The 23,045-nt window shown below is 33.0% G+C and overlaps 4 protein-coding genes across 8 annotated transcripts in view; 2 read left to right on the top strand and 2 right to left on the bottom strand.

Annotated features, from left to right (window-relative positions):
• Positions 1-297: 297 nt before the first annotated feature.
• Positions 298-12,539, top strand: LOC106707449 (leucine-rich PPR motif-containing protein, mitochondrial). Its single transcript, XM_045680944.1, has 16 exons — positions 298-480; positions 585-932; positions 1,532-1,688; positions 2,001-2,110; positions 2,569-2,800; positions 3,307-3,513; positions 3,598-3,811; positions 4,623-4,835; positions 5,340-5,560; positions 5,746-5,922; positions 7,668-7,826; positions 8,395-8,609; positions 9,163-9,336; positions 11,225-11,447; positions 11,814-12,036; positions 12,338-12,539. The coding sequence occupies exons 1-16, from the start codon at positions 347-349 to the stop codon at positions 12,514-12,516; spliced, it is 3,186 nt and encodes a 1,061-aa protein (XP_045536900.1). The 5' UTR covers positions 298-346; the 3' UTR covers positions 12,517-12,539.
• A 629-nt stretch (positions 12,540-13,168) lies between these two features.
• Positions 13,169-16,589, bottom strand: LOC106709257 (intraflagellar transport protein 74 homolog). The gene is made up of 11 exons (XM_014501018.2): positions 16,468-16,589; positions 16,134-16,260; positions 15,752-15,989; positions 14,992-15,188; positions 14,715-14,891; positions 14,493-14,618; positions 14,292-14,393; positions 13,908-14,213; positions 13,721-13,835; positions 13,526-13,635; positions 13,169-13,381 (listed from the first exon to the last, which is right to left on the bottom strand). The coding sequence occupies exons 1-11, from the start codon at positions 16,587-16,589 to the stop codon at positions 13,169-13,171; spliced, it is 1,833 nt and encodes a 610-aa protein (XP_014356504.2).
• Positions 16,590-17,185: 596 nt separating this feature from the next.
• LOC106709259 (putative serine protease K12H4.7) lies at positions 17,186-18,658 on the top strand. Its single transcript, XM_014501020.2, has one exon. The coding sequence runs from the start codon at positions 17,234-17,236 to the stop codon at positions 18,656-18,658; it is 1,425 nt and encodes a 474-aa protein (XP_014356506.2). The 5' UTR covers positions 17,186-17,233.
• Positions 18,659-20,101: 1,443 nt separating this feature from the next.
• The window catches only part of LOC106709306, a 124,077-nt gene continuing 121,133 nt past the window's right edge, over positions 20,102-23,045 (bottom strand). For 4 of the 5 annotated variants that reach the window (XM_045680896.1, XM_045680902.1, XM_045680908.1 and 1 more), the window contains 2 exons: positions 21,783-22,022; positions 20,102-20,688 (listed from right to left, as the gene is read on the bottom strand). In XM_045680896.1, coding sequence (XP_045536852.1) covers positions 20,573-20,688; positions 21,783-22,022 — 356 coding nt within the window. In that variant the 3' untranslated portion in view covers positions 20,102-20,572. Of the gene's footprint in view, positions 20,689-21,624; positions 22,023-23,045 lie in introns of all 5 variants that reach the window. The other variant, XR_006756281.1, reaches the window with a different exon arrangement.

The raw sequence follows: 23,045 nt of genomic DNA, 5'->3' as shown, positions 1-23,045 counted from the left end.
AAAATTCAACATTTTTAATGTAATAAAGAAATTGAGGCAAATTTACTATTGGTGGGTATATTCATAACAAATGAACAATTAAGAAAATAGGAAACACATCATGGTCTTGTTTGACAATTTATTTGTTTAACTCCTCCTCACCGCTTTCAATTTCAACCGTTAACGTCAGCGTCAAAATGGCGAAAAGTCACGATTATCTTGGCCTACATGTGTAGAAGTCTGTGCTGCCTGTACTTTGATTTTAAAACAGTTGATGTCAAAAAAGTCAATGTCAATGTCAAAACAAAATATAATGTTCTTTTAAAAACTGTTCTAAATTTATTTAATTTTAGTCAAAAATTAGAAAATGTTGGTTAGGCGTTGGATTTGTCTACCGAATTCATATCGACTGTTTAAAAAATTATCTCATAGACCAATTTCACATACTGTCGGTTTAAGGCCACCGACGGTATGTAATTGTATTAGAAACGGGCAGTACAGGTTATGTTTAGTTTTCTTTACGTTGTTATTGGTTTGACTTTGTATTAAAACATTTTTTCCACACAAAAATATTCCATAATTTTTATGATGTAATTTTTTTACAGATATGTGAATACAGATGATGCCAAAATATCCGAAAATGTTACTAACAAGGATAACACATTACGTGAAAGTGTTTCCCTTTTTCCGAATAAATCTTTTAAACTATACAATTCATCAATGGCTTCAGAGGAGCTATTAGAAAAATTGATAGCAGGTTTATCAAGTGATATACATCAGAAGAGAAGGGTATATAAGAATGATTTTATCAGAGTGTTAAATAAGGTGAAAGAGTTAAATTTCTCTACCAAAAAGCAAGGCTTGCTCCTAATAAGCTGTTGTGCGGAATTACTACCAGATGAAACTCCATCCTGTAGAATGGATTTGATTGAACAGGTTTGGATAGCATTAAAGTAAGATTTTTTTTCTTTCTTATATTTTGATACAGTAGGAGACCACAACCTATAAACATAATAATTTTATATTATATATTACTTTTTTTGATCCTGCATTCAAATATTTTATATAGTTTTGTGGAACTTTGTTCTAATCCCAAACATAACTATATCTAATATATAATATTCTCGTGTCACAGTTTTCGTTGCCATACTCCTCTGAAACGGCTTGACCGATTTTGATGAAAATTTTTGTGCTTATCCGGTATCTATGAGAATCGGCCAACATCTATTTTTCATACCCCCCCCCCTTTTTTTAACTGCGCGCGGACCGAGTCGCGGGCGACAGCTAGTGTATTATAAAAACATAAATAAAATAAAAAACTACTATTGCTGAATAAGCTTGACTGATAAAATACCATAACCTCACAGAACCCAAGCATGAATGACATGAAATCTATGTTTCATCTAATGAGTGAGTGAAAAGTTACAATTCTAGTGTGACCCTATTCCATAGACTCAGATACCATTGTCTTAGAAGTAAATAAAAGCCAATAGACATTTTCAATCATTATTTGATTTATTTATTTGTTGAAACCTGTTTCATTTATTTACAGGCCACATACAGAATTTGGTGTAGAACATTACAATGAGTTACTGAGAGTATACATTGCTAATAATAGAACACTGAATGTTAGCTCATTTATCCAACAAATGGGTAAAGTGAAACCAAATACTTTAACATATGAATTGATTCTTGAAGCTCTTGGGGAGGTAAATATATAATAAACTTATATAGCTTATAATCTTATGTAGCTTTTAAAGGAGACAATACAACAGTACAATATAACATTATTTAAGTTGTAGTGCATGTAACAGCTATTTACCAATATTAAGTAATGAGTTACGACTTAGGGGCCTTCAAGAAAAGACTAAACAATTCCCCCAAAGATTGGCAACATATCTGCGATTCCTCTGGTCCTGCAGATGTTCATGGACATTAGATTAATTAATTTTAGGTGATCAGCTTTTTGTTTGCCCCCTTTTGTATTATTTGTTTAGTGAAGTACTACTTTTCAATATTAGGTTGGAGATCTCAATCAAGCAACGGAAGTTATAGCCAATATGAAAGCTGCAGGTTTACCAGCAACAGAAGAGATTTTTAATTCCTTGATTATGTGTCAAGGAAAATCTGGGTAAGTTATTACAAACTCACCATAGATTGACAGATATTCTTTTAAGTAGAGCTACATATAACTTGTAGGAACATTTAGTTGCATTATACTATGTATCTTTTGTATGCTTCTATTATCTTATTATATGTTTTGATTCTATTAGGATGAGTAAATAAAACATTCTTAAATTATCACTTAAAATCAATCTTTTATCTATAATTACATATATCCCTTGACTTCATCATGAGAAATATGCATCATGGGTGAATAGATGGACCGATGGTTCTTATGATAGAAAAAGGAAATATTTGAAAATTAGTTTTTCGAATTTGATAAATATAGAAGATAGTCTGGAAGGATACTGAGTTTTTTTTTTTATTTTGCTCCAACATAGTCGCAGACAAAAGCTAGTACTGAATAAAAGTACTAAGGAACATTTAAAGATAGAATATTATTATATAAGTTATGCAATGTTCCAGTAATTTAGCAAACATCAAAGAAGTCCTAACAATGATGAAATCTCTAAAGCTTGAACCATCGGTAGACACTTATACAGCTACTATCAGAGCATATGCATTTAATAAAAAACAGGATCTAGTTTTGAAAGAAATGCAAAAAGCCCAACAAAATGGATTACAGTTTAGTGAAATGCATATAATGAAGATTGTGAAAATGTTAGCCTCAGTTGGCTTGTATGAAGCAATTCCTAAGGTAAAACAGTTAGATATGTTTTTATGCCTTCAATTTGATTCCTTTTTAAAATATGTATTATTAGAACACTAAAAAAAGTTCTGCATATATCGATGTCCCCGTTGAATAATCCTGCAATGCACTCTTACCGGGTTCTTGCTTTTCCGTCGAATTCGACATCTAAAGGTCCTATTACACATTGTGATTTGTTTAAATATTTTTCTTATGGTTAATTATCGAGATAAAAAGTCATTATTGAAACAGTTTTTTTTTATTTCCGGTATTATCATTTTTCCTTCATAGCACAGAATACGCCCGGAATACATGAATGAAAATGAAACTATAAAAATTAGCTTTGTTTTGGTATCTAAAAGATTCTTGTACAATAATTATTGATGTAGTTATTAAAGAAATACGGTTTTTTGCTTCTCCTGAAAAATTTGATTTTTCCTATTACGGGGTTATTCGATGGCGGTGTCGATATATTTAATACTATATCATTATAGTCATATTTGTTTTTATTTCAGGCTCTTAAATTCTTACCGGAAGATATTCTCAAAACACCATCTATATCACCTTATATGCAGAGTGTTTCTACAGCATTGGTGTTCCAAAATCACCCTGTAGCTGCTTTAGAAATATATAAATGTCTGCCTTTACCTTCATTTGGCCCTAAAGATGACCAGGGTTTGCATGGACGAAGTTTAGTTAGAGATTGTGTGAAGGCTTCAATAGTAAGTTTGTAGAAAACAGTTTGAATAACAGGAATGGTTGTTTAACAAGTTTTAAGGACTACGTAAAAATTTTATATTTTTTAGGGTTCTGGTGTTATAAGTCTTATTGCTGAAGAACTGATGTCATCTGGTAGGAATCCTATAGCATTACAGAATGCTTGTGAAGCAGCACTACAGTTGGGTAAAGTTCCGTTGGCATTGGACTTGTTTACACGGATGAAACAAATGGGTATGCCCGTCAGACCACATTATTTTTGGCCTATATTACTTCACACATCAAAGACATATGGAGAAAAAGGTTAGTACAATATAAATATATCTTACTAATATTATAAATGCGAATGTTTAGATGGATGGATGTTTGTTAGAAATTGTCTCCGGAACGGTTTAAGGGATCTTGAAGATATTTGGCACAGATGTAAAACATAGTCTGGAAGAACACACAGGTTATTAATCAAGTTTTTTTTTAACTTTGCGCGGACGGAGTCGTGGGCGACAGCTAGTTTTAAATATTGGTTGATGTATATTTTTCTTATTGCCTACGACACGATAGTCTAGTAATTTAAGTCTTTGATTTTTTTTTATATTGCATAAGCTCGCGGTTATAAGGCGTCAATTAACATTTATTTACCCTAATATTTTTTGGAATAAACTAGTGGTAGATCCCGCAATAACAATATTTTTTGGGGGCACTAATGGTCAATGGTGAAATACCACGACATCATAGAAGACAAGCGTGAAGTAGAAGCAATTTCGCGTTTCGCCTCATGAGTGTGGTGCCAGAGACCTAAATTTAGTCCACCTTCCCTACCCACCCTTTTCTTATAAGGAAAGGATGGGAAGGGGTATTGGATTTGAAGAAGGAGGGGACACATAGGAAGAGCGATATCCCCTTTCTGTGTGCCTCCACCTCTGTCAATTAAAGGTAGGCAACGCATCTGCAATTGCAGATGTCTATGGGCAGCAGTCACTTCGCTGTTAAGGTGGACTCAGGTGACCGCTTGCTCGTTTGCCACCTTATGATATAAAAAAAAAATATATAACTGTCCATACATATATAAAAGGTTAAGGTACAATACAAGAATTTATATTTGACAATTTTTATTTAGGTATAATGAATACACTGTCAACGATGGTTAAAATGGATGTCAAACCTGATTATGAGACTATAATGACATATACATTGCCATATGTCAGTTTCACGTCTCCGCAGAATCTGATGAAGAAGTTCCAAGATACAGGTCTATCTGTATCCACGGTACTTACTCCTATGATGGAAACACTATTAAATACAGGACAAGTGAGAGCCGCTAGTGAAATCTGTAAGTATTACTGTGAAATTCAACTGCAGAAATATAATTCAAAACCTATTTTTTTTAATGTTTTGTAAAATTGTTTCCAAAATGTAAAATAAAATAATTAAATATTATAGTAAAATTCAACGAATTCTACTCTAAAAGTTAGTAGATGTTAGATTTTTATTTACTAATGTTTTGCTTGCATTGTCAGTGTTATTTCTAATATCATATCAGTGGATTTAAATTACCAATTTTGGTATTAATTTTTTCAAATATGTTGGTGATTCTTATCTTCTTGTGAGTCGCAGCAAAGAACATAATTTGCTCGCTAATTACATCGAATCGCTCATGATATTTTAACAGAACTATAAATTAAAGTATTATGTTGTCTTAAGTTCTTAAATTTACCTGAAAATTATATTACGTAATTATTTAAATCAGGCAAAGTATAAAAAAAAAAAAAAAACAAGAATCAAATATGTCTATAGTAAAGAGTATTTTAAATGTTGTAATTGAAATTGATTATAGGTGAATTATTTGAAGGAAAAGTGGATACAGATGTTCTATTACGATCAGTTGTAAAAGGTTATCTGATTAGTTTGGATGTGAAATCAACTATACATATCCTAGAGGATGTCACTGCTAAAGCTATGGATAAAAACAAAGACTGGGTGGGCAGGTTTCTGTGTGTTTTTATGAGGCATAAGAAAGTTAAGGAGGATCTCTCAGATTTTATGGCAATTGTACAGGTTAGTGACAAATCCTGCGCAATTATAAGTTTTCTATGTTATTCAATCTTTAAAAATATAACTTTGATGTTATAAAAATGAACATGTCAATGTGTTCATCGTAGAAATACCGAAAAGTGTTGCTTTTTAAACTCTTATTTGGTACATATTGTACTGGGTAATCTTAATTTTTTTTAATGTTTTAGGCTTTGAAAGAAACATCACTTAAGATATCGACTTCCGCGGCTGATTATTGTATATCTAGACTTCCAGAAATCTATGACCAGCAAACTACTGAGAATTTTAGGAACAATCTCATTGATATCACGGATGAAAGATTGATAGACGACAGCGATATCTTCGTACAGCAAATGCTGCATCCAGTAAGATTTTTTTTATTAGTTTTGTCTGATTATCGAATAAGGAGTTATTTAGTAATGTTTTTATGTTTTACCATAGGTTTCTGAGACCAAAGTCTCTGTTGAAAACATATTGTAATCACAGTTTTGTCAAAACAGGAATGATATGTTTTATTCAGACCAACAACTAATTTTAGTCCTCTTTCCCTTTTTTATTAGAAAAGGATGGGAAGGGAAAGTGGATTTAGTGGAAGAGGGGACGCATAGGAAAGAGAAATTTCCTCTTTCTGTGCGTCCCCTTCTCCGATGATTAAAGGTAGGCAACGCATCTGCATTTGCGGATGTCTATGGGCAACTGTCGCCGCGCTATTACGGCGAATCCAGGTGGCCGTTTGCTCGTTTGCCACCTTATGATATATATATATAATATACTAGCTGTCGGTCGCGACTCCGTCCGCGCGGAATTAAAAAAAAAAAAAAAAAAAAAAAAAAACTGTAAATCTAAACCATTCTCGAATCTCCACGAACACACACAAAAAATTTCATCAAAATTGGTCCAGTCGTTTAGGAGGAGTTCAGTCACATACACACGCACACAAGAAATATATATATTAAGATATATATTAGGGTGTTTCAATAAAAAAACTTTTTTTTTTAATGGTGTCGAAAAGTTGAAAGTACACATAAAAACAAAAATTTTAGCTCCTAGTAGAGCCCTTAATATTAATATTAAGGTTTGCCTCTATTCATTCGTAATTTTTCTATTTAAATAACACGGGAAAACCTTTTTTTATTTTAAAATTTTAATTACTTTGGATTGGCTTGTTTGCGCTACATCTCAAAGCAAGGGTCTATAGGAAATTTCACGCTCTACAAAAAACGTCTGATGGTCAAAGTTCCTCAGATCAACCGTTTCAAAGATATCTGCGATCAAAAATAACACTAATCAAAAATTTCAAATATTTTCCAATAAAACTGCAAAAAAATATCATACCCTATATTTATCTTATTTTTTTCTGTAAAATCACTTGAATTTTGTTTGCCTGAGATGGTAATTTTTTTTTTGCTCATTTACTCAATACGTAACTCACAAAAAGCACAAATACATAAATATAAAGGTTAAAAATATCAAATAAATGATTTTTGGGTTTATTTTATAGCAAATTTATTTTATGTGTCATAAACTTCATAAATTTTTGTAAGAAGAAAATGTAAAGTTCCTCATTACATTAACTAACCAAGCACTCATCATTGCATTTTATTCAAAATAATAAAAAAATTATGTAAATATTTTAAATCAATTGAATCAACTATAAAATTTGATCAATTTTTCCATTCAAAAAATTCGACAGAGCTTTATTTAGCTCTGTCGACAAAAGTAGTATAATCGTTTGATCTGAGTAGTGTAGCTAATAAGCTCTGTGTTGGTAAGACTGGCCGTTCGGTACCAACTTCACTTTGTTGCTCTGCTTTTAACGCTTTATTATATCTTCTCGTCATTGTCTTTCTTCATTGATACTGATTGTTTTTTAAATCCGTTATATTATTAATTTAATTTGCGTAAATATATTAGATATAAATTTTATTACTTGTTGTTGAATATTGTTTTTTCTTATAAAAAATTGATTGTTCAATAAAATTTATTAGTATTCGGTGGAAAATTAAATAAATTTGTCATAATATATATATATATATATACAGTCAAAACCGTAAATAAAAACAAAGTTTAATTTATTCCTGTATTTATACTATATATTTTTTTTTTGTAGAAAAACATGAACGAAGTATCACTAAGGGCCCATCTGAACGAATTGGAGGCAAAGGGCATGAACACACGCGGCGTACTGCGCAAGTTACTACAACAGTACTGCAGAGAGAACAACTTGCCTGCAGCACTTGAAATACTTGATAAGTGTAAAAAGGAAGGAGTGAGTGCTTTAGATTTTATAAGTTAAATAATGAAAAAACTAAATAAATATTAAATCTCAAAGGCTATTAAAGGAAATATTGTATGGACCGATAAAGTTATCTGACCCAGTAGGCATTATAGGTCAAACTAAATTATGATGGCTCACTAGCGACACCCTGTCAATTTCGAAAGAGTGTCACAAGATCCTTGTCGTACTGTAGTTGTCATGCCAAGTTTTTTTTTTATATCATTTAATATGCCTAAGTAGGTTTTATATATTTTCTGACAGTTATGGTCAGCAGTATCTCTTTCACCGGGCCAGATTACTATGTTTGACTTTAAAAATGATTGATATCTTTGTATCGTTAACCTTACCTATAATAGAAACAAATTTAATTGGCCTGGTGGCCATGTAAAACAAAAATATAATAATTCTTTGGTTATTAATGAGAAAAAGTACCACAATATCTATATTAGACTGTCTTGTCATGTCAACAACCAACTGCGATAACAGCGCCCTCATCACCGGACCAAGTAAATCAGTCTTACGATAGATTTCTATTACACTGAAGTACTTAATTTTGTAGGTATTCTTATCAGCGGGTATGAAGGCAGCCATATTCGATCTTCACGTGAAGCTGGGAGAATTAGAAGCGGCTGAGTTAGCACTTGTCGATCTCAACAAATCCTTTCCTAATTTTACCCTAGATGAGTTTAAAGTGATAGATTTCGCTACCCTAATGGTATATAGGAACAGGATAAAACCAGCTTTCGATTTGATAAGTGAACAATCTAAGAATCGGTAAGATTTCTTTTTTAATTCATGTGACGAAAATGAGTGTCGAAGCGTGGATAGAAAATGTTTTAATTTATGTAACTATAAATAACAATAACCCAGTAAATAATAAAATCAAATTTTAATTAAGATGTTATAATGTACTGGATGTACACAGTTCTTCTTTAGGCCGTAGTTCTATTAGTCGTTAAAAAACGCATGCGTTTCGGTGATAACTTGCTTTACATCGACCGATCATTTCTTAATCTATATATATAAAAGAAAGTCGTGTTAGTTACACTATTTATAACTCAAGATCGGTCGAATTGATTTAGCTGAAAATTGATGGGCTTAGAACCAGGAAACGGACATAGGATAATTTTTACCCTGTTTTCTATTTTTTATTCCGCGCGGACGGAGTCGCGGGTAAAAGCTAGTATCAAATATGTATCATACTTGCGTATTAATACAACAAAATTAATCACATCTCTTTTCTTTACTCTGTAAAAATTGAGATAGCAATGTTTTTGTTTGAATGTCGTCAGTGAAAGTCTACGGTTAATAAATATTTTTGGTATAGACGTGTGATCGGAGGTAGAAGTGTGTCTATGAACTGTTGGCGTCTGTTGAGCGCGATGGCGTCGCACGGCAACGTCGACGACACTCGTCGTATGTTCCACTTGCTCACTGAACTGCGCTACTGCAAGCCCACCAATACTGTACTGGGGCCACTCGTACGAGTGCACTTGAACGAGTAAGTCTTTTCATTCATGTACAGTCGAGGACGTTTATTTCCTACCCATTTACAAAACTAAAACCCATTTCAGTATTCATACATGTTGTCATCTCTTTCACTCTCTTTAACAAAATAGAGACAATGAGATATAAGTCTTTTCATTCATTTACAGTCGAGGACGTATATTTCCTACCCATTTACAAAACTAAAACCCATTTCAGTATTCATACATGTTGTCATCTCTTTCCCTCCCTTTGACAAAATAGAGACAATGAGATATGTCTTTTCATTCATGTACAGTCGAGGACGTTTATTTCCTACCCATTTACAAAACTAAAACCCATTTCAGTATTCATACATGTTGTCATCTCTTTCACTCTCTTTAACAAAATAGAGACAATGAGATATAAGTCTTTTCATTCATTTACAGTCGAGGACGTATATTTCCTACCCATTTACAAAACAAATTCATTTCAGTATTCATACATGTTGTCATCTCTTTCACTCTCTTTAACAAAATAGAGACAATGAGATATAAGTCTTTTCATTCATTTACAGTCGAGGACGTATATTTCCTACCCATTTACAAAACAAATTCATTTCAGTATTCATACATGTTGTCATCTCTTTCCCTTTCTTTGACAAAATAGAGACAATGAGATATAAGTCTTTTCATTCATGTACAGTCGAGGACGTTTATTTCCTACCCATTTACAAAACTAAAACCCATTTCAGTATTCATACATGTCATCTCTTTCACTCTCTTTAACAAAATAGAGACAATGAGATATAAGTCTTTTCATTCATTTACAGTCGAGGACGTATATTTCCTACCCATTTACAAAACAAATTCATTTCAGTATTCATACATGTTGTCATCTCTTTCCCTTTCTTTGACAAAATAGAGACAATGAGATATAAGTCTTTTCATTCATGTACAGTCGAGGACGTTTATTTCCTACCCATTTACAAAACTAAAACCCATTTCAGTATTCATACATGTTGTCATCTCTTTCCCTCCCTTTGACAAAATAGAGACAATGAGATATAAGTCTTTTCATTCATGTACAGTCGAGGACGTTTATTTCCTACCCATTTACAAAACTAAAACCCATTTCAGTATTCATACATGTTGTCATCTCTTTCACTCTCTTTAACAAAATAGAGACAATGAGATATAAGTCTTTTCATTCATTTACAGTCGAGGACGTATATTTCCTACCCATTTACAAAACAAATTCATTTCAGTATTCATACATGTTGTCATCTCTTTCACTCTCTTTAACAAAATAGAGACAATGAGATATGTCTTTTCATTCATTTACAGTCGAGGACGTATATTTCCTACCCATTTACAAAACAAATTCATTTCAGTATTCATACATGTTGTCATCTCTTTCCCTTTCTTTGACAAAATAGAGACAATGAGATATAAGTCTTTTCATTCATGTACAGTCGAGGACGTTTATTTCCTACCCATTTACAAAACTAAAACCCATTTCAGTATTCATACATGTCATCTCTTTCACTCTCTTTAACAAAATAGAGACAATGAGATATGTCTTTTCATTCATTTACAGTCGAGGACGTATATTTCCTACCCATTTACAAAACAAATTCATTTCAGTATTCATACATGTTGTCATCTCTTTCCCTTTCTTTGACAAAATAGAGACAATGAGATATAAGTCTTTTCATTCATGTACAGTCGAGGACGTTTATTTCCTACCCATTTACAAAACTAAAACCCATTTCAGTATTCATACATGTTGTCATCTCTTTCACTCTCTTTAACAAAATAGAGACAACGAGATGTATTGATATAGTGTCACCTACACTAATGTTAATTGACTTGCCAAAGTAATATTGCTTACATATGTATGGATATATAATTTATTTTTTCCAGTAACAACATAGAAGCCGCTACAAAGGAATTTGTTACCTTAGCGAATAAATATAACAAAACTCCATTAAAACATGAATTGTTGTGCAAAATATTGACGACTATGGGAGATGGCGGCTCTGAAGAAACTTTCATTATAAATGAAAAAAGTAATGGCAGTATGAACAAATTGGTACAGAAAGTGTTAAATATTGATAAGAAAGTTCACGGTCCGGGAGATGTACAGGTAAGATTTATTACTATATTTATCCTAAAGGTCGAATTTGATGAAAAATATCTGACATTAAACACATTCAGTGCCAATAACTTGCCTTATTTCACTTTAGTACTTAGTGGCATTGAAAGTGTTAAACAAACATAATAAAAAAATAAAGATAATATGTTTTAAACGGGTTTTAGTCTCAGAAACCCACGGTTAAGAATTAAAGGGACAAATAATTTATAATAAAAATGGTGAAAACTTGTTTTAAAGTTGAAAAAAGTCCAAAGTAACAATCGGAGAAACATTATCAAATCAGTCATGTGACGCCGAATACGGTTTACTAGCTAGAAAAAAATATATGATAATACATAATATATTTAATCTTTATAGCTTACTTTAATGGCTGCCTTAGCGGACGTTGGTTATAAACGAACTCTACGCAAGATGCTTTTGGACCCCAAAGTAAAGTTCCATCCAGACGCCTTACTGAGGCACTGCGAAAGATTTGCCGATGAGAAGAAAATCTCTGCCTTGGAGACTGTAGCTGAATGCGTCAAGGATCTACGATTTTTTAACGTTCAAGATTTATATAATATGATGCTTGAAGTTTATCGTAAGTAACAAATTTAAAATTAATGCCAACAACTTTCGGAAAAATCTAATTATTTGGTGTCAACTACAGAAATACGTTACGAAACGATACGTACGTTCTCTTTTTTTAATTTAATTGTACAATTCATAGAAAGTTCACTTTGACAACTCGTACTTTGCCACAAAACGCTCTGTAAACTTTTTTATTATGGATATATGACTTATGTACGCTACGCATTAGTTTTACCTTCCACTATATTTTAAACGGAGAAGCTAAAGTGTATTAGTTTTTTTATTGTAATTTTGTTTATTTTATTTTTTAGAACGTGATAACAATTATAAAGACGGGCTCGCTCTTTGGACTAAAATGCAAGAAGCAGATGTGACACCATCTCAAAAGTTTATACGTAACCTTTGCTCGCTTTGTACTGCCAATAATAAAGATATACCAGCGGATCTAGCTGTTCTACTTGACAAGGAGACCAGGCAAGCTATTCCATAATTTTATTAATTTAAAATCTTATATGGCGTTTATTCTAAATTTAGTTTCAATGTTGACTTGTAGAATCTGTGATATTAAATTATTGTGTTGTAATTTAATAAAACCTTTTGAAAATATTTAGTTTTTTTCTTTAAAAATAATAAATATGTTAAGTGTTTCATATCTTATGTCGAACAAAATAATAATTTCAAAGGAACTAAAAGATTCTGGTAATCGATTGATTTTATTAAACATACGAAAAACAAGTTTGAAAGGAAAAATTATATTTGCCAATTGGAATATTCTTGAGAATAATCTTGAATCTGTGTTAAAATTTAATAAAATACTAGCTGTCGCCCGCGGCTCCGTCCGCGCGCAGTTTAAAAAAACTTAATAGGGGTATGAAAAATAGACGTTGGCCGTTTCTCAGACCTACTCAATATGCTCACAAATTTCATGAGAAACGGTCAAGCCGTTTCGGAGGAGTACGGGAACGAACATTGTGACACGAGAATTTTATATATAAGAAGATAAGATATCAAGAGTTAACTGTGGCCTAGTGACCCCTAACTTAGGATAGGCTACTAGTCCCTCAGTGGGGATTTACAGTGACCCTATGATGACCATCAATAATATATTTTACGTGCATTTATTTGATCGTTAGAAAATACTATCAATAAGATTTTGTACTATTAAGGTCTTCTATTATTTTCTGATTCAGCTGCTCCAATACATCCAAGGCTTCCTTCTTAATTGGTTCATAATCAGCTTTTAAAGTAATCGATGCTATGTCCTCTTCTAATATGGTTTTCCTGTTTTCAAGGTTTGCAACTTGGTCTTCTAAACTATTAAGTTTTGCATACATCTCATTTCCATCTAACGCCGCCTACAAAAATAAATCATTTAACCTCTTATTTACTGCATTCACTATGTAATAAACTTAAGTAATTGACCTAACATAGAACTATAATGGTTTTTCTCACAAGTTGGATATCTTTTCTAATGATAACATAATTTGTTTTATATGTACCTGTATTTTCTTCAATTTATTAGCTGCTTCTATAACTGCGCTCTCAGTGGGAGCTAGTTTTTCTTTTAAAACTTGCAGCTCATTTTGTAATTCTTTTTTCTGTATTTCTCCTATTAAAATAATTAGTAATTTTATGTTAGAACTCATTACACGTGAGATTACATAGCGACAAAACAATTCATTAAACTTGTCTACCTTCGTCTCTGAGTTTTTCGAGATCAGAAAGAGTCACAAGTTCTTCTTCCATTACTCGTGTTTTCTCTGGTAGCGTTAATAGTTCTGCTAATAAACGTTCGCGAGTAGCTTCTACCTAAAATTAACACATATTAGATTAATGGTTTTTATCATACCACACTCATAGTCGCAAAGTAATCGTCCGTACTTTCTTAAGATTTGCCTGAAATCTTTCATAATCCTTCATCAATGTCTCCACAGATTTTTTGCTTTCATCGTATGCCATAGTATATCCATCTCTCTTCTTCAATGAATCTATCTCGCTCAGATCTAGATCGATATTGGAGCTGCTATGTTCTAATGCAAATACAATATCTTTCTCAAGTTGGTCGATCTTTTCTTTTTCTTTTGCAAGATTTTCTTCGTAAGTAGACAAAAATGCATCCATAGTTTCTTCTCGTTTCTTCAATTCTCTATATTTTTGATGACGTTCGGAATTACCTTCTTCGAGGTCCTAAAATTGATATCTATTTTAGTATTAATTTTATTTTGCCACATACTCTTTCAAATTACAACACCCTTATAATTTCACCTGCTCAGCCTGTTCTATTAACTCCTGAGTCTTTGCGATTTGTTGTTTCAAGTTTGCTGCATTACTATCTAATGAAGCAATGGCAGCATTATCTTCTCGAACCTGTGAATACAGTCTAACGTTATTTTTTAAATGTTTAAATTTATTTTGCATTACGAAATAAGATACCATAAATTCTATGAGAAATGTCCTATTATTTACCTGTTGTAACAATTTCTCACGTTCCTCTTGAGGATCCAAGCGGTTATTTATTTCATTCTTAAGACTGTCGCGTTTCTCTTCTGCAGCTGATAATCGTCTATATAATTCCAACAAGTGTACCTTTATCTAGACAACATAGTTATTCGTGTTTTAAAATCGAACGTAATTATAGAATTATCTACGCTATTAGAGGTTGCAGTGAAAAATAAATAACGTAAGTACCTGGGACATAGAGATCTCTTTGTTGAATTCCTCTTTTTCTTTAGTAAGATTATCTATCTGTGTTCTTGCTTGTTCTGCTTCTTCTCTTAAAGCGGCAGCATTAGCTTCTAGTTCGTTATACTGTTTTCTTTGCTCCGGTGACATTTCTGACAATAGTTCTGATATTGTTGATTGCTCCTGTTAAGAAATGGATCATAAGAATCTAGAACTATTATTGATAGAATTTGTGATGATATTATTCCACAACACTGGTTTAATGATCATTTTAGATCTATACCTTATCCATTTGTTCTCTTAACTGCCTTAGCTGGCTTTCTTTTCTTTGTTTCTCTAAAAACACCTGTTCAACATCTACCTGTAACTTTTTGTTACTAACTTCTAATTCTCTTGTTTGTTCTTCTACTGACTGTTTAGACGCTTCTCCGTTAGCAATACGAATAGCTGTATTGTAGTCTGATAATCGGCCTTGAAGATCTATAAAAATCGTAATAATGCATTATCATATTCAGAGAGAAATTTCTAACATAACAATTCTAGAATAGGTCTTGAGCTGATGGATTCCTGAAAGGGAAAATATGTAAGTAATCAATTTATTGCATTTGTGTCAAGAAATGCTAATTTTCAAATAAAGTGTAACGATACATATTATTTTCATACTTTCACGATTCTATTAAAATGATTATTTGTAAAAAAAAACTCGTATCAATTTTAATGTGTTTCGTATATCTTGTGCACTCGTTAGCCTAAATAGAGTGCAAACATTAAAATGGTAAAGATAAGACAAGTAAGTATGCTTATTGCTTAATGCCTTTGTGTGTATAGATAAATATGCCAGAGGAAATGGAAAGACTATATGAAAAATGTTAATGTTTTATCGTCGTAGTAAGAATAGACAGTAATTTTTTTTTTTTTGTAAAGAGCGTTTAGGTAACATAAAGAGTTATTATTTTAAAATGAAATTAATATAAGTTTTGGTTTAAAAAGTATTGAGTTTTGTAAAATGAATCGTTTAAAACAAAAATTGACAAATACCTTACCTGTCAATTCTTGTGCCAGTTCCCGTACTCGCTTTTCATAGTGTTTTTTAGCAGATTTTTCTCTTTCTCCCGACTCGACCTTGTCACTTAATCGAGCTATCTCCGCTTTGATTTCACGCACCTTGACTTGCATCAACTCTTCCCAGTACCTTTTATCTTGCAGCTGCCTCGTACGGAATCCTCGTGCAGTTCCTGTGCGAAGCCCTGATATGCCTTGTTGTGTTATTGGCCTGTCGATCTAAATAACAAGGTTTATCTATAACTGTTAATCATGGCTACAGACTAAAACTGTAACTAGAACTAACACTAGAGGCAGCTGGTGCATAATCTTTTCCTTTCTTTCTACCGCTTTTGTACCAAGAGGTTTGCTGTAAGTACATACCATAGAGAATCCAGTCATAGCAGTTGGCTGTCGATTAGCAGTAGGCGGTGCGGGTCCAAAACCAGCGGTCGCCAGACGCGACGCCGTGCTACCCCGATACGCAGAAGTAGGTCTCATGCTGTCGCTTCTGTGCATTAAGTAAGCATTGTAGTAAGTTGTAGTGGCAGTCGATTGGCAATATAAACATTTTATATTTTAGGAAGTCTACTTCAACCTAGGTAATTATAAAAAAATAACGTTTCATTTGCTATCTATTCATATAATCTTTATTTCATGCCTTCGTTGTAAACTTTATCAATCAATTATCTTTTTGTGCATACGAAGTTGAAATTACCTAGATACCGCGGATCCAGTATTGGTATACTCTCGATAGCCTCTCCTGGACACAGGGCGCGGGGCGTCGGTCCGTCTGACCGCGCTCGCTCTGTCCACAACACTGCCCTCAGAAAAATCCATAACGAACTTATTACTTGTAACGTTATAGCGACGGTAAATTAATTAAATAAACCACCCGATTGTCACGCGCAATAGCTTTGTTGTTTATATGTTGCTATGACAACGGGGCTGATATACTTTTGACGTCATGGATTGGACAGACTATTAAACGATAATACTTGCATTAAAGTGCCAAATAGCAAACTTATGCTCCAACCGTGGATTTCTGAGACCAAAACTACTATACGAAAATACCTATTGTAAGAGAAATCTAAGAGATACCGAATTTTGAAATAGGTCTTGATCCTAACTGTAGTTTGATAAAGGACGGTTTATGGCTAGAAGTATGGTGTGCTTTGTAAAGTAACGCCCTTATAAATTGATTGCCAAGTTTTATTTTGCAAGTGCTATGAATAGAATGAAAAAGAATATTCCATCACAGAAAGAACTTGTTTTGCCTGCAAATGCACACATGTTGTTAAATTAAACGAAATATTTGGAAATGTAAGGAATTCTGCCACCATCGTTTTAAACACCTAGATAAAATTCCTTTGCATTAGCATAAATACCAATTACGATGCAAAGAACATTTAATGTATTACATAGCTCAGTGCGTTGTTACTAATTTAACTTGTGGGAGTTGACTCCAACTTTTAAAACTAAAAATGTTGTTATTACACATTTTTAAATTATTAATTTTTACCCATCCAATTTGCGGTTTTGTATTCAACGGTCGATTTAGACATTTAGTAAAAGAAGTGACTTCTATATTTCTTGGAACTCCTACACATGAAACTCGATGGTTGGAACAGAAGCTCGACCATTTTGATGAGAAAGAAAATCGTACATGGAATATGCGATATTTTAAAAGAAACGATCTTTGGAGACCAAACGGTCCAGTAATATTATTTATCGGTGGTGAATCCGAGGCATCGCCCGGTTTTCTATACGGAGGTATGGCGTATGAGTTGGCTAAGGAAACGAATGGTGTTATTTTTGCATCGGAACACAGATATTATGGAAAAAGTGTACCTCTACAATTTACTGGTGTCGATGATTTTAAATATTTAAGCGCAAAGCAATCTCTCGCTGACAACGCACACCTGATACGTACAATTAAATTAAATCCACTTTTTTCTAAGGCTAAAGTTGTTGTGATTGGTGGTTCTTATGCCGGTAATTTGGCAGCTTGGATGAGGTTGCTGTACCCAGAATTGGTAGACGCGGCAGTAGCGAGTAGTGGACCAGTTTTAGCAAAGAAAGATTTTTACGAGTATCTAGAAAAGGTAAACGACGTTTATGAACAATACGGTACTAATAACTGCTTATCTAGAATAAACGATAATTTTAAACGGTACGAAACTTTATTTGAAACTGAACATGGTATCGAAAAGTTAAAGAAGGAAGAGAATATTTGTCCTGAAAGTGATATGAGTGTACCAGAAAACAAACAATTGTTTTTCCTTTCCAAGGCGTCTGATTTTATGGGGAGAGTACAATATGGTCGCGCTATCGATATTAAAAATAACTGTGAAAAAATGAATGAAACCAAAGAGAAGTCTGAACTTTTAGACGAACCGAATTTTTGGAGAGAAGAAAGTAAATGTAACGACTATGATTTTAACAGAATGGTTGATAATTATTACAAAAATAAATCGGACTGGACCGCTTGTTGGACATATCAAACATGTACCGAATTTGGATACTTCCAGAGTTCTACTTCTAATAAGCAACCTTTTACGAACAATATACCGGTAGATTTCTTTGTCAAGCTATGCATGAAAACTTTTGGTTCCGAATTCAATGACACTCGAATTGAACATGGTATAGAAAGAGTGAACGCTATGTATGAAGGATTACACCCGAATGTAACAAAAGTAGTCTTTGTAAACGGTGACATGGATCCGTGGAGTAGGCTTGGAATTTTAGAAGACGTATCATATGACGCCCCAGCTATAATTATTCCTCGTGCTTCTCATTGTAGAGATTTAGTTGCAAATTATAAAGATAGCGAAGATGAATTAAAAGAAGCTATAAAACACATAAAATACTTGATTAAGAAATGGATAGGAGTGGGAGAATTTATCTGAGGATATTTGATTTGAATTTGTTTTATTAAATAACAGAATTATACCTTTGTTTTTTCTTCTCCAGTAAGTACTAGTCGGTAATTTTTTTACACTATTAGTGTTATAGACAAAAAAAAATAGGGAATGCAAATAAAATGATCAACGTTATTAGAAATAATTGTATATTTTATTCATACATATTTTCCTTAAGATAGGTTACTCATTAACCAACACCCTGCTATATACAAAGAGGATGTTGATGTTATTCTAATCTATCCGATTTAATTCAGGGGCAACACAATTCTATTTAACTGTCAAATGACTCTAAGGAATCCATCTTTTCGTGATTACAAAACGTTTGTTCTAGAATGTTCAAGAATCATTTTTATGAATTTACACATTAAAATTTTATTGTCATTTATAAAAGACAGTTAATAATAATTGATTTTTTTTTCTTTCAAATAAATAAATTCGTGGTCTTGGTTTGTTTATCACAAATTATTTTAATATTTCATACGTAATCAGTTGTTCTTTATCGTTTATAGATTTTTTTTTAATAAAAGATTGACTTTTTTACGATTATAAATACAATGAAATGGTAACATGTGTAGCACCTCTGAAAACATGATTTTGAATGTACAACAATGTTATATTCGTTAATTATATCAATTAAAATTTATATAAGTAAAGATCTAAAAAATATACAAGAGTATACAATATATAAAAAGACAAGTTAATCGTAATTTAAAAATAGTTTCAAAATTTGAATACCTTAAAAACTTTTTGGACGATTTCAACTTTATACAATATCAAGGCGTTAAAGAATAATTCCAAAAACTCTTAATTTATTTTAAAACTCGTCTTTCTAAAATGTATTCTTTTCAATTATACTTAAGATAATTATACAATAATATAACTAAGCTTTAAAATAGTTGAGTATTGGTAAATAAAATGAAAATGAACGGATATGCGAAACGTATATTTTTAAATAAAATAAGTGTTCCTAAAGTATAAAATACTTAATTGATGAAATAAGTCTATATACAACAGAGAATTATTATAATTCCTATAATAAAAGATACAAATACTATATCTAAAATATATATTTTTTATATTCTAATAATCTACACTACGTCCAGTACAAAACTACATCGATCGCATCAGCGATTTTGCTGATATAAATAAGTAAACAAAAAAAAATGACATTTTTAAGAATTGCTTACATCCCAACCCTGTATTGACTAGGATTGATACCTAACTTAAAAATACGTAAAAATTACAGAAACAAAAGATTCTAAAATAAAATAAAGTTGTAATAAAAAAAGAAAAAAAATTGAAAGTCATATTCATCTGCTGACATTTACATTTATTGGCAGTGATAATTAACTACGATTATACCAAGTATCATACTTAAATTAAATGAATACTCATAAAAATGGTAGAAAAACATTTTGTAGAAATTCATATGCACGCTTTTATGATAGCTGTATACGTAAATAATACGATCTATGCCAATTTTACAAAACATCGTAATTACTAATTAATATTATCAGGATTTAAAATTCATTAAACCATTCATCGAATTATAATCCAAGTCAGGACGGACCGTTTTTCAGATATTTCATAATTTACAAAGAGTATGAATATTTACACATTATCCAATAATTATACTGTCACATCGATATTATTGAAATCTAAACGAATCAAGAATAGTTTAGTAATTAGAGTGGCTACACTCATTTATAGTCCGGCATCTCAAGGATAGATGGAACAGACTACGTTACAGGCTAGTGTATACCCTGAACATATTAGCCAAATTATCAGTTTCTATATAGTTGAGCATTAGTCTTTGTTATAATAAAATCGATTTCAAATTTCCACAACATCGATGCAACGATATACAATCGAGTTAGTTCCTAATAGGTCCCGTATAATCTAGTCCCATTCTCCGATGAACATTTGGCGGGCGTGGGGTGCGGGCGGGGGCGGGAAGCCGCGGCCGGGTACTGGCAGTCGGCCGTATAGTGCATATGGGTCGTAGTGCTCGCCATCTGAAATCAAACCACCCCTATGTAAGTATCTTTTTACTAATGTCACTCTAGTAACCGTTAACATTACTATACACCTTCGAAGTAAATTCAAAATGATGTTTGAAACTAGTAGACTTCGTCAGCACAAAACTTAAAAATAAAGGAACCAGCGTGCAGCTGCTACACGTGAGTCCGGTCAAAATAGGTCCTGCCGTTCCGGAGATTACCCGGAACAAACTCGGTCTTTCGGAAAGACATATAGACAGACAGACAGACAAAAATTTAAATATTGGTTTTTCGTTTTCAGCAACGCAAATACGATATTACATACGGACACATTTTATGTATTTGTATAGATAGGGAAAAGTAGTTTAGATAAAGTATTAACTTGTATATTATTATGTTTGGAATAGTCGAAAAAATCCATTATTGCACTATTTTATTACGTAACATAATAGCAGATTAGTAAAATTACGATGTTAAAACAATAAAATTGGTATTCCTAAACACACAACATTTAATAAACTTACAATAAACATAGTATACATAAATAAATATGTGCGTGTCAACAACAAGAGTGTTACATCGTGCTGTTCACGATCACGATCTCACAGCGACTTTAGAATACATCTATGTAAAGTATTAGATGCCATTAACACAATTTATTGCATGTCCTAAATTTTGCAATCTTTTGTATTATTTTGTTAAAGGTTTTTTTGGTCAATTGCATATTTATCAATTAAAGGGTGAAGCGAAGCTTGCAATGGCGAAGTCTGGTGGTGGTGGTACCGGCATGGTGAATGTGGTCTGAAAATGCAGCAGAAAATCACAGAGCGCGATAGTTGAAGATAGAAAGACGAGAAGAAGAATTGTGGAGGTGGAGTGAGAATAGTGTGACTTACGAGAAGCGAAAGGCGTGGTGCTACCAAGCGAAGCGTAAAACGGAAATATTTATACCAGGACTGCAGCGAAGAGTCCGCGAAGTTAAAGTGCGGGGGTTAGTTTCTATGTACACTATCGGGGCTGCTGGATGACCATGGGGCGCAGCTTTCGCTCCCTGTCGGGGTAGAATTGAAACATCAGCTTTTCCTTTTTCGGGTTACGCTCGTACGCACCGATTCCGCTCTCGTAGGAGCGGGCGTGCCAAAGGGCTGCGGGCGGCATGGGCGCATGCGCGAAGGGCGGCATGTGCGGTAGGAAGGGCCCGGGGTGCGCGTGCGCCACGCTGTACCGCTTGCTGGGCACCGGCGCCTCCTTTAGCGTCAGCCGCTCCGTCATCGTCGGCAGAACGTGCTTCCCATTCGCCTTCACAAAGTTGGGTACGCGAGCACGCAGCCCACAGTAGTACGGGTCATCTGGAATTCAAGTTTTTTTAGGTGTGAGTGTAAAATGTCCTAAATTAATATCAATGACGCGATGATACTTTTATGTACAAAATTCTCTAACAATCTTTATTATACCTTGTTCTTACAATTTAACAGATGTATTATACTTGACATGTAAATGTGTTGAAAAATCACTAACATCCAGCATACGATAAATGTAAGTAAAAGTTTGTATTCATAAATTTACCATTACATAGTGTTGGACTAAGCCCGATGTCACGCATAATATAAGTAATATAAACTAAAAGTGGAGACCATCTTCATGTCCAACACGTCGCCGTGTTCGTTGAGTGTGTTCCACGTGTTACATGTGGTGACTGTCACGTCCGTGTTATACATGTTTGTCGTATATTTTAGAAGTATTTGCGCTTTTATTTTGTATAAAACATACTTTGTATAGACATGCATTTATTTTATTCCAAGTTGCAGAAAAACATGCTAGCCAGTGCTATGCCTAGATATCGGGGGGGTCTTATAAGGAATTCGGGTTTTAAACAACTATAGTTTCATAACTAAAACAAATTAAAATTTGTTAGATAAATATAATGAGTTTCAGTGCACATGCTCAGTAAACGTTCCGCATCCTACGCCACGACAAATGCCGTTGCAAATATCAAGGATATAGTAAAATGCCAGGTGCGGTGAGGTTGCGACATAGTTCACTATTGTCTCGGTAAACCTATACCCTTAGCCTGCAGACTGGCACGAGGCGGCCGTCAAGTTAGAACGAACTAATATAAACCAAATAGATCTGACTTAGTTAAACTGTCTTTATATTTTGGTTTCTGCTTTATTTTTGAATATTTTACTGTCTATTTAATTTTGTAAAATATTTATTCTTTGAGATTCTTAATGACTGAAGTTAATTCGTTAAATTAGGACAAAACTGAAGAAACAATTGCTATCTGCGTCATTAGACAGTGACGACAACGTCTAACACATTCGTAGTGAGTACTATTTCAAATAAGTTTAGTTGAAACAAGTCTCTCATAT

The sequence above is a fragment of the Papilio machaon genome, chromosome 2 (genome assembly GCF_912999745.1).
Source record: "Papilio machaon chromosome 2, ilPapMach1.1, whole genome shotgun sequence".
Taxonomy (NCBI): Eukaryota; Metazoa; Arthropoda; class Insecta; order Lepidoptera; family Papilionidae; genus Papilio; species Papilio machaon.
This window is presented reverse-complemented; position numbering and strand designations above follow the sequence as displayed.